This window comes from Grus americana, chromosome 1 (genome assembly GCF_028858705.1).
Source record: "Grus americana isolate bGruAme1 chromosome 1, bGruAme1.mat, whole genome shotgun sequence".
NCBI classification, from domain to species: domain Eukaryota; kingdom Metazoa; phylum Chordata; class Aves; order Gruiformes; family Gruidae; genus Grus; species Grus americana.
The window spans coordinates 140,896,586-140,907,771 of record NC_072852.1 but is presented as its reverse complement, the minus strand read 5'-3'; the positions used below and the strand labels follow the sequence as shown (position 1 = coordinate 140,907,771).

Genomic DNA, 11,186 nt, shown 5'->3' with positions numbered 1-11,186 from the left:
ACCCACATGGAAAAATATCTGTACCTCTCAAGGAAGCATTTGATGAAATAGCAATAAAAGATGTGAGATGACACAAAATGAGTGAGGGCTGTGACTTAGGTACAGCAAAAACATGACAGCAGACATCAAAAGCTGAAAAAACATAAAATGGTCTCTAGAAATGCAATACTTTTAAAATAAAACATAGATAAAGTTCACCATATCTTTGTGCCATATCTTTGTCTGTTGGTGAGAAACATAACTCTGCTGTCTAGTCTAAGTCAAAGTCAATATATGCCGGTCCTGTGTCTGGCTTTTTCTTTTCATTTAAACCTGGACTCTTGGGAATGGGGCTACTCTGAAGCACCTGGATACCTATAATCCCTGACAAAAGGCACCAGAGGAAAGACTTTTTATGCTTTGAGTACTTGAGAGTCTTCATGTAGAAGGAAAAAGAAAAAGATGTCATCTATTTCATTTCTCATTTGTATAAGTGGATATTCCAGAAATTATTAGGACTGGCTGAAAATGATTTGCTATTCTTTGTGGGGAAGGGGAAAACTAAGTTGGGAAAATGTAGATATTGCAAAAATTTTTTGACTTTCCAGTAAAAAAAAAAAAGGAATATAGCTAATTTATTACATGCTTATTTTATATTTGAATTGTTGGAATATCAATGCATATTCTCTTTAATTACCACTGTGTCTCAGGGGAGCTGCAGTTCACTTACTGTATGACAAAATTCTTTCTCTGATCTGGATTTTGTGACTGGATTGCACCTACGTCATCCCTGAGGGACCTCGGGTTTTTTACCACAGTAAAATTTGGATAAAGTAGTCTGGGTGGGCTATAAAAAACAAAGAAAGCATAACTTCCTTAAAATATAACTTTTAGAAGACACAGTGAGGATCTTGGTGGCCACAGTGGAACACCAAACAAAATGTTTTGAATCAAAACTTCATCCCAAAGTGAAATGTTATTTATTATGCTACAGCTCAAACAAGATGTTTAGACATTTCCAAACCCCTTCCTTTTTTTTTTTTTTTCCATTTGCATTAATAAAAGGTTTTTATCTTGCCTTTCAGGCTAATTTGAGGTGCTGTGAAGCATTTTAACATATTATGATATTAAATACATAATATCATAATTTCTAGTGGGATGAAAATCCCAGTTTTTACCAGCTGCTAATGGCCTCTGGAGAGATTCAGGCTGATGAGGTTTGTGATGTCAAACAGCTGTAGATGAAAACACGAGAAACAGTTGACAATAATTAAATAATACAAATGTAAAACTACAAATCTGAGACAAGCACATAATTGTCATGATATTATTTCATATGATTTTTATGTGATATTAAATATCATTAAGTTGTCATACTCTTAGCAAAGTCAAAATAAGGAACACACTAATCTGCAGATTTATACTTCAGACAGTAAAGAAATAAAACAACACAATATTTAGTTAGCATGAACAAACTTGTGAAGCTTTTCCTTTTTTTTTTTTTAATGTGAAATTGATTAACTGAAAAGAAGGTAATTTATTGAGTTCACCCAGCAATTTTAGGTGAAAAATTCACAGAAATGACACAACTGTAACCCCTTTTCTTGTGTATGCATTATCTGAATTCTGTGGAATTTCAAAGTGTACCTGTAATTAAACATATTTGCTGCACAATTGTAAATCTGCAGTTTATTTGCAAAAGCTTTATATACAAATTCAATATTCAAAATTCAAGCTGCTTGATTAGGTCAGTAGGCACATAATATGTTTCTATCTCAGAAGCTTGACTCTTCCTATCAAAAATCTGATATGAATCATTCAGAATTTGCTTTTTGCAAATACTCTTCAATAATACACTCAAAATTAATCAAAAATTATTGTTAGTACCCCTATTCAGCCGAATAGTTACAGAAAGCAAACAATACCCAGCCTAAAATGTCTATGTACCTTTCCAGTGAAAGGAAACCTGGTTGATAAATGGAATTTAACAGCATAAAAGAACAAACTACATTCACTTACTCAGCTTTTGAAGGAAGAATGATATTAACACACCTGCAATATACGTAAATCCCTTAAATATATATGAGTAACTTATATTGGTACTCCTACATATTTTTCCTAACAAAACTCATTGTTTATCTAAATTTTAAATATAAAATGAAAGTATATTTGCTTGTGGAGGCTGGATGTATTAGATTTATCTGAATTATTTTGATCCCTAATTTGGACAATACATTTTTCAGCCGCTAAGCTATACACTAACATGGGAAGCTGCTTACCTAAGGTTTTTTTCAGTGCTACTGAAAATACTAACAGAACAATTAAACCATTGCTTCGATGGGAGTTGCAGTGCATCCAGGTAATAAATATTTGGAGCTTATTCTCTTATATCCTCATTGTCTAAGTTTCTTTCCTTTTACTGGCAAGCTTACAGAACTACAAAAGCCATGAAAACTCAATGCTAACTTAAAAGTGCAACCTCTGTTACTTTAATATTTTTGTACTGCGTATCAAGGCATTGTTGACATTAGATAATGAAATGGAGATGGGGCAGAAAACACACCTCTGAAAGACTTTCTACACAAAAGGATGAACACATAGTTCTTTGCACAAAGCATTAGAAAATACTGTGATATTTTATTATTAAAAATGCTGCTGAAAAGTTTATACATATGTGTCCAGCCATATATATCTTCTATCATTACTTAAGGCAAAAAACAAAAAATTGCAAAACAATAACAGAAGAAACCATTAAACCCTGCGTGCCTCTTAAGGTCAAGAATATAAGCCTGGGAAAGTACTTTTGTTTTTCTTTTACAGTTTGCAAGGTAAATTTTGATATCATTATTATAGAATTCTATGAAGACCCTATAAATCTGTTCCCTCTATAAATCATACATCAGTCCAGATGTATCAAATTATTAAATCAACTTGATTGTAATTACTTTTAAAAGCTAAAATCATTCACTTACAGGAACTTCTTTTTTACCCAAATGTCACAAGCCTGACACAGTACTGTACATATTGCTAGCAGAAGACAATTGGAAGTACTAAACAAATACTGTAATTCACATTACAAACATACCCAACTGATTATGATGCCAAGTATCATTACCTTTTTTTTACTTTTTTTTTCTTTTTTTTTTTTTTTTTACCTTTTTTAAGAGTTATGAGCTGCTGCATCTCAGCTGAGGCATTACATGGTGGAAATGCCCTGGTATAGAGTCAGCATTAATCAACATTATGTGATGGATCAGTGAAAAAAAAAAAAACAGTTTTCCACTTGCTACTAGTTGTACTTTGGGGTTGTTGTTTCATCGCATTCCAACCTGAGCATCCAGGTCAGGTTTATAGCACATTTATTACAGATAAAGGATTATATCAGCCACATGTTGCATTTTTATAATGTCATTAACTTTCTTTTTATTTCTTTCCTTCAGAATCTATTTTACTGCCTGCTACAACAAGGAATTGTGCAGATGAATAAACCTCAGTGAATTACCTTGTCTTTGATTTTATTTGTAGGGGTGACTATTCCAAGACATTTTATTAGAAAACAAAAAGCATAGAAAACAAGAAGAGGTACAAGGCATCTTGTGTTAGATACTTATGGGACATATGATATTGATGCAGCTTAGTTGTGAATTAATAATAGAAAATACATCTGGGATAATCATGTTCAAGTGCAGACCAATTTGTTCAAATATCTTTGGTTACTGTCTCTCGATGATGGAGTAACTTTCAAAGACAAAATATAAAGCAATCTTCATCTGCGAGAACTTATTTCTTGCTTTTCACATTCAAATTAGTTACTTGAATCAAACTGCCAGGTTCCTTTGTTTGATAGCTCTGCTTGGCCCCTGCTTTCCTAGCAAAGGAAGGGCAGAAGGGAATAACCAGCTAACAATTTTGCCCTTCCTGAGAGCGATGCTCAGTTTTATTCGGATGCAGAAACAGCTGACGACGTCTCTGCTTCTCTCTCCGCAATGTTCACTGACTATGGGACTGCTGTGTAATAAATCAGCAAAAAAAGTATTTTCTGACAGGTACACTCTCAAGCACAAAACAGGATACTGGGCAGTGAAGTTCTTTACACACTGATCATTTCTGAAAACTTTAAAAAACAGCCAGCCAACCAACCCACCATTTCCCCACTTTCAAATTGTGGTTTTATTTTGTTTAGCAAAGCTAAGAAGGTGCTTTCTCAACTGAGATTCCGCTGCAACTGCTGGTGAATATAGAGCTAGTTTTCCCCAGAAAAGGCTGACCAAAACACAGGCTTTCTTTGCTTTTTGTCAGGGCACAAAACTCTTTCTAATGTATCACAATAACCAAGAACTACAAAATGGACTCTGAATATATATTATTGGATGTTTCTTGGTTCAGTTCAACAAGCTTAAAATAGTAAATATTTTCTTTTGTGTTTTTTTTTTTTTTCTCCATTTTCCAATCCATTGCTGTGTTGCAATTTAAGAAAGGCTAACACAAACTTAAATTATAGGAAAAAAAAAAGTTTCAGAAAAGAACAACAATCTCCTATGAATACTTTAACATGCACTAGTGTAACCTGTAAGAGAAAATATGCAGGTCACACAGACAACTGTATCCTCTGCATGACACCATGGCCTTATATAAATGAAACATGTTAGAAAAAACTCATGTTTTTTGTTTACCACTAGTAATTAAGAAGAAATTCCTCCTTTGGGCTTGGAGGAAACAGAGGTGATATGACTAATGTATATACACATAGGTCACAACAGAATGCACAATCTTTCTAAAAGCTCTTTTCAAACTGAAAACATCGATAAAAGCTTCTTTTTTTGTTGTTTTTAAACTCACAGCTATGTACATTTTTACAAAGTATCTTTAAATATAGTTCAGGCTGGCAAGTCATCTCTTTGCACAGAACTATACGTATTTTACTGCATAGTCAGTCCTCCTCTTTTTTTTCATTTTTGTTTTTAATAATAAAATTCTATTTCCCCCATCTGGATTACAGCTTCATATGCTGGATAAAAGCCCATGGTGATGTCTTTGTTTTAACAAGGGCCATTCATATGGCACATAAAGAATTTTTTTAATTATTTTATTTATTAAAAAAAAACAAACCAAAACAAAACAAAAAAACCAAAACACCTGTACAGTCACTGGCTCTGTGTTCCAGAAGACTCTGCTTTGCTTGTTACACTCAAAACACCATTTTAAGTGACGACTTCTGGCCTCAACTTTCAAAGTGGCTGAGATCTTAAAGCAGTATCGTAACAGCAATGTACACTTTTCACATTTCACAGGGTTTGTAGTTGATCTTTAACATCAGAGAGTTTCTGTGGGAAGGATCAGTAAGAAAATAATGACTGTCCTTCTCTTTTACTTGTTTTTACTTTAGATTTTGACAAGGTGTTCAATGGATGGTATTATAACTTTTTCCTCTTCTTTTTTTTTTTTCTTGTTTGTTTTTTTTCTTTCTTCCAAGTGGCTTCTGAGGGTAGAGGGGGAAGGGCTGAGCTATACTCTAGTGGTCGAATGTCCATGAGGCAAATTTGTACTGTTTTGTCCTCCACTGAAGGTGTTGAAAGTATGCAAAGGCTGCATTCCTGTTAATGTATTTGGAATCATGGTTATGGTGTTGGGTGTCATTAACGGGATGTCATCTGGGGACCTTCTCAAAGTAAGCGTGTAGTCAGGCGGACAGGTTAGTCTCAGTGTGTCATGGGCCTGCAGCGATTCACACTCGTGGTCGTGTTCTAGCTGTTTCATCTGCAACGACATAATCTCTTCATTTTGTATGTGTGCGATATCGTTGGTTGTGTTCCTCTGGGGGCTAGGGCGCCTGTGAGTCTCATGACGCCGCTTGTCCTTCTTGTAATATAACGCAGCAAAAGCTAAAATATTGAGGAACAGCAAGGACGCCCCCACAGCAATGGTGACACTCAACTCCGTGGAGTAATCTCGTTTATTTTCTATCAGAACTGTCGTATCCTCCGGAGCTGTTTTATGGGTGTCTTTTGAATGTTTGGGATTGTTGGCCGGTGTCATCGCCGGGCGTTTGGTGGCTGGCCACAATTTACCAGGAGAACGTCGTGTCACATAAGGAAATGATGTCATGTCAGGAGGGGGGACTTTAGTTGTTGTGGAAACATACTGAAATATTTCATTCAGGTTGTGAAGGTGAGGTACAAGCTCCAACCAGAAAGCAACTTTTGTTGCTCGGTAGTGATCACGAACTCGGGGTTTCAGGCCAATATGCAGATAAAGCTGGTCTTTAGGATTGTATTTGGACCAGGCCACTTCTTCAAAGCGGTTCGGTTTTGTGTGGATGAACTTTGTGTCCTGTGGAACAGGCTGGTTTGGATCTCTACAAAAATAAAAATAGGCAATATTATAGTCATTTTAAAAACCAAACCAAACCAAACCAAAAAAACAACAACAAAAAAGAAAAAACCAAAACCCCCTTCATCCTCTAGTTCATGGTGTTTCCGATAATTAACATAATCTAAAAATAGAAGGTAGAAAACCCTCCCAAACTTAACAATAGATGTTAATAAACAAAAGAAAAATTACTTACTGTACAGTGCATCTCAGACACTATAATACTTTTTTACATGGAAATGGATAAAGGGTTGTGTTTCAGCTTGCAAAAGCTCATCTGAAGTTCTGTGATGCAGCATCATACTCCAAAGCTGTCTTAGAGAGGCACTACCTTTCCCCATAGTAAAGGTGTAAGTTCAGCTCTTCCCAAGGTTTGATATCAAGTTCCACATTTAAGATACTACTGCTTCCACTGCTGTAAGGAGTAAATATGGGCATCTAATCCCCATGGCAATGCTGGAAGTTCATGTAACCATAAGAATTTATACTAGCTGTGCATATTACATAAAAACCTTGAAAACATGAAGTAGCAGGGCTACACGAAACTGGGAACTATTTCTCTTTGTGTTCCTTTACTGAGCTATTAGTGCCCTTTTGTTCAGATGTCTACTTTAGGGAAAAGCCTTTGAAGGATTTGTATGTTGCAAATCTTTCCATCATTTGCATTAGGAGATTACTATTTGAAAGTTCCGTGTGCCCATTGCTACATGAATGCTAAATAAATATGTTTAATGGCTGTAGGGCAGTGAGCCTTAATTCTGTCCCCGTTTGTAGGGATGAGAAACATATTAGCTGACATCAACAAGTTTTAAAGTAGTAAAGTAGTAGCAGAGTTGTTCAACATATTCATCAATGACCTAAATGGGCAGTGTACTCTCAGCAAGTTTGCTAATGATAATAAACTGGGAGGAGTGGCCGACACACCAGAAGGCTGCACTGCCATTCAGCGAGATCTGGACAGGCTAGAGACTTGGGCAAAGAGGAACCTAATGAAGTTTAACAAGGGCAAGTGTAGGGTCCTGCATGTACGGAGGAGTAACTCCAGGCACCAGTACAAGCTAGGGGTTGACCTGCTGGGAAGCAGCACTGCAAAGAAGGACCTGGGAGTCCTGGTGGACAACAAGTTAAACATGAGCCAGCAATGTGCCCTCGTGGCCAAGAAGGCCAATGGTGTCCTGGGGTGCATTAAGCAGAGTGTGGCCAGCAGGTCAAGGGAGGTTCTCCTCCCCTTCTACTCTGCCCTGGTGAGGCCACATCTGGAGTTCTGTGTCCAGTTCTGGGCTCCCCAGTTCAGTAAAAACAGGGAACTACTGGAGAGAGTCCAGTGGAGGGCTACAAGGATGATGAGGGGACTGGAGCATCTCTTGTATGAGGAAAGGCTGAGAGCTGGGTCTGTGTAGCCTGGAGAAGAGAAGACCGAGAGGGGATCTCATCAATGCTTATAAATATTTAAAGAACAGGTGTCAAGAGGAAGGGGCCAGACTCTTCTCAATGGTGCCCAGTGACAGGACAAGGGGCAAAGGGCACAAACTGGAACACAGGAAGTTCCATCTGAACATGAGGAAAAACTTCTTCACTGTGAGAGTGACCGAGCAGTGGAACAGGCTGCCCAGAGAGGCTGTGGAGTCTCCACCTGGACGTGATCCTGTGCAACCTGCTGTAGGTGATCCTGCTTTAGCAGGGGGGTTGGACTAGATGATCTCCAGAGGTCCCGTTCAACCCCTACCATTCCATGATTCTATGATTCTGTGATAATAGCACACTACTCAGAGATAATTTAAAAATTGATAATCCAAACATTTAATTTAAATTATGCTTTTCTCTTCTTTTTTCTTTTATTCTTATAGGTTCAGAATGAAGACAAACCAATGGCACAAAAAGCATTTAAATGTGGTTAATATCTATGTATCCTTATAATTTTGGTAAACCTTACATTAATATGACTTCTTCTCAGCATGAAAAAATACAGAAATTTAAAATTACTAATACTGAGTTTAATATTCTGTTGTGCATGAGTTTGAATCTTCTTTTGCAGCAAAGCATATTTTCCGGGACTTTGTGATATATTACACTGAGACTGCATGATTCATTTTCTGTGCATTACTCTCAGAACTTTCCATTCTCCTTTCCATTCCCATATGCATTATTTTATTTCCTGTGAAAATGATTCTAATATTTTCCTTTTCTTCCAATATACTGTTATGTATGTTACGGGAATACCAAGACCCACTGATTTTAAAGCATCTTAGGTTTTTTTTCTTCTTCCATTTTCAAATGCTTATGAACATGTTTGCCTGGTTTAGCATTCCTTTGCTGTTCATAAAGAGCTATTCCTTAGTTCTTTAACCAGACTGGCAATTTGACTTTAATAATCTCATGATTCCTATATTCATCTGTTTACCTGAAAGAATTTATCTTACCTTTTTTTGAGTGAAAGGGAGAATTCTTCTTCTATATAATTTTGGTACTTTGGCTTACTTATGACTGTGGTTTTAGGTGTTTGGGGTTTTTTTAGGTGGTTTGTTTTGGGTTGTTTTGTTTTATTTTGTCTTAAATATTATACTGTATCAAATCTTTCCCATCTCAGTAAGATATAGACTAGGGGTTCCAGAACTGTGGCTATTTCATCCATCTATCCATCCATCCATCTATCTATCTATCTATCTATCTTACCTTCTTTCTTTTTATTTTTCATTTTCTGTAGTAACAGTTAGCCAAATTGTGTTAATTCTGAACAAAAGGATAATTGCTGAGTTGTTCATCCCAGCTGAAGATAGAGGAGTAATATCCACTTTCAAGCAGTACAGCAGCAGATGTATGCTGCTACTTTGAGGATTCTAACGTGCATTTAAGAAGGAAATAAAAGTATTTATTTTGTTCTTAAAGAACAGCCTGAAAGATTTGGCAAATCCAGAGAAGATATTGGCCCAGTTCAATATATGTACTACCACTACTACTACTACAGTATTTTGGGGTTCAATACATAAATACTAAAGCAAGTTAAAATCAGGAAGATTATCAAAATGCAAAGCATTTTTCTTGTCAGAAACTCAAAATCCTGCAAGAGTTAAAGCACAAAATCCATCTCGTGTTCTCCTCATTTGCTGTTCTGATTCACAGCACAAAAGAGTTTGGGAAAGGTCCTACAGAAGATGTATAAATTAAGCTAGCTCATGTAAACAAGTTGCACTTAATTCACAGCACAGGAGATGAAGAAGCTGAGCGCTCATTTCAATGAGCCAAGATAGACATGCATTTTTTTAATTCTTTTTTTTTATGACCCTATAAAAATGACAGCAGATGATGATTTTAGCAAATAAACATTTTTAAAATTAGCATTCCCTTCCCGTACAAACAGCCTACACAAGTAAATATCAACCTCCCTTTCCTTTCCCTCTCTTCCATTCTCTACCTCTGCTTCTCCTTTTTAACTATATCTATTAGGAATAGCCAATTATGCTGCTGCCTCCTCCAAACACAGGAGAGAAAATTACATTACATGAGGCTAGTCTTGTATTTCAGGATATGTTTACATGGTTGTGTGTGGGCATGAAGTTGTCCACTGAAACAAGGAACAGAAAAAAAATCAGCCAGCCCTACAGACAAGTCGTTTTTTTTTTTTTTTTTTTTTTTTTTCCTTCTGAGGGTATCAGAACTCTGCCATTAGCATCAACTCTAGGGTTGATCACTTAATAACCGAATAAATGGTCTGAATATTCTCTCTGAATTGGAGGATAGGTATGCAAATATTATTATTTTTTTTCCCCACAAGAAAATGGAATAACTAAGTCCTGTCCTAAGTAGAGGATCTAATAATGCATGCACCATGGTTTTACAGACTCGTGATAATTTATCAAAAATATTCAGTAGATATAAATAAGAGGATTTTTACTTTCCTTGGCCTTCCTCCTATGTGCGCTGGAGACAATTCATAAAATCATAAGGTTACACCTTATGACATGTTAAGTTTTTTCTTGGGAAGTTGGGCAGTTTATCCTATTATGAACACTTTTTCAGTATTATATATAGGCATAAAAAAATATAAAAAATATATGTACATGCAATCATTGTTCCTATCGAATCAGCTGTTTGGAAAAAACTTTTGATCTGTTACTTTTACTTCAAATTTTGTTTTGCTTTTTTTAGCCTCTCACATCACCTTTGTGTTTCTGGACATTCTTGAGGCCCAAGTGTGAAATTACAGAACAAAAGGCTGCTAGGAATCCTTCCTTTAAAAACCCGCTGCAATCATGGTGATAAAAATATAATCTGAATAATGTATTTTCAGTTTTGTACTTCTTCCAGTAATGGCTCTCACAGGGACTAGATAACTTGTTTCCCAATCCTACTAGTTGGCAGGGAGGCTTTTTTTTTTTTTTTAATTTATTCATCCTATTGCTAGAACAAAATTGATTATTATTGTTGTTCATTTTGCTCTCTGATTATTAATTTTCACCACCTTCAGAATTCAATTTAAACATCTTCTCCATCAAAAGTGCCCTCATCATGAAAAGACTGAACTTTTCTTCTATATGATAGAAGACCATAGGATGGTCTTGTCTTAGCTTAGCTTAGCTTAGGTATTTTTTATTAATGTGCAGAACCATCTGATTTCACTTATCACAGTTTTTCCTCGCTTTCAGTCTGCAGTGATTTTGCTCAATTTAACATGTTGCTGTTTATTGATTTTTTCCTCAGGTGATATAAAGTAAATGTGTCTGCAATGGATGCTGACTGAACAGCAACACACATTCCTGTTCACAAGGTGAGTTAGTAGCTGACCTGGGGGGCAAATGAGGGAACTGAGTATTTCATATCTGGTGATACTGGCACAGGAA

The 11,186-nt window shown here is 36.1% G+C and overlaps 1 protein-coding gene across 7 annotated transcripts in view; it reads right to left on the bottom strand.

Moving 5' to 3' along the window:
• Positions 1-784: 784 nt before the first annotated feature.
• NLGN4X (neuroligin 4 X-linked) overlaps positions 785-11,186 on the bottom strand; it is a 192,586-nt gene continuing 182,184 nt past the window's right edge. For all 7 annotated transcript variants that reach the window (XM_054812613.1, XM_054812619.1, XM_054812617.1 and 4 more), the window contains one exon: positions 785-6,334. In XM_054812613.1, coding sequence (XP_054668588.1) covers positions 5,485-6,334 — 850 coding nt within the window. In that variant the 3' untranslated portion in view covers positions 785-5,484. The remainder of the gene's footprint in view (positions 6,335-11,186) is intronic.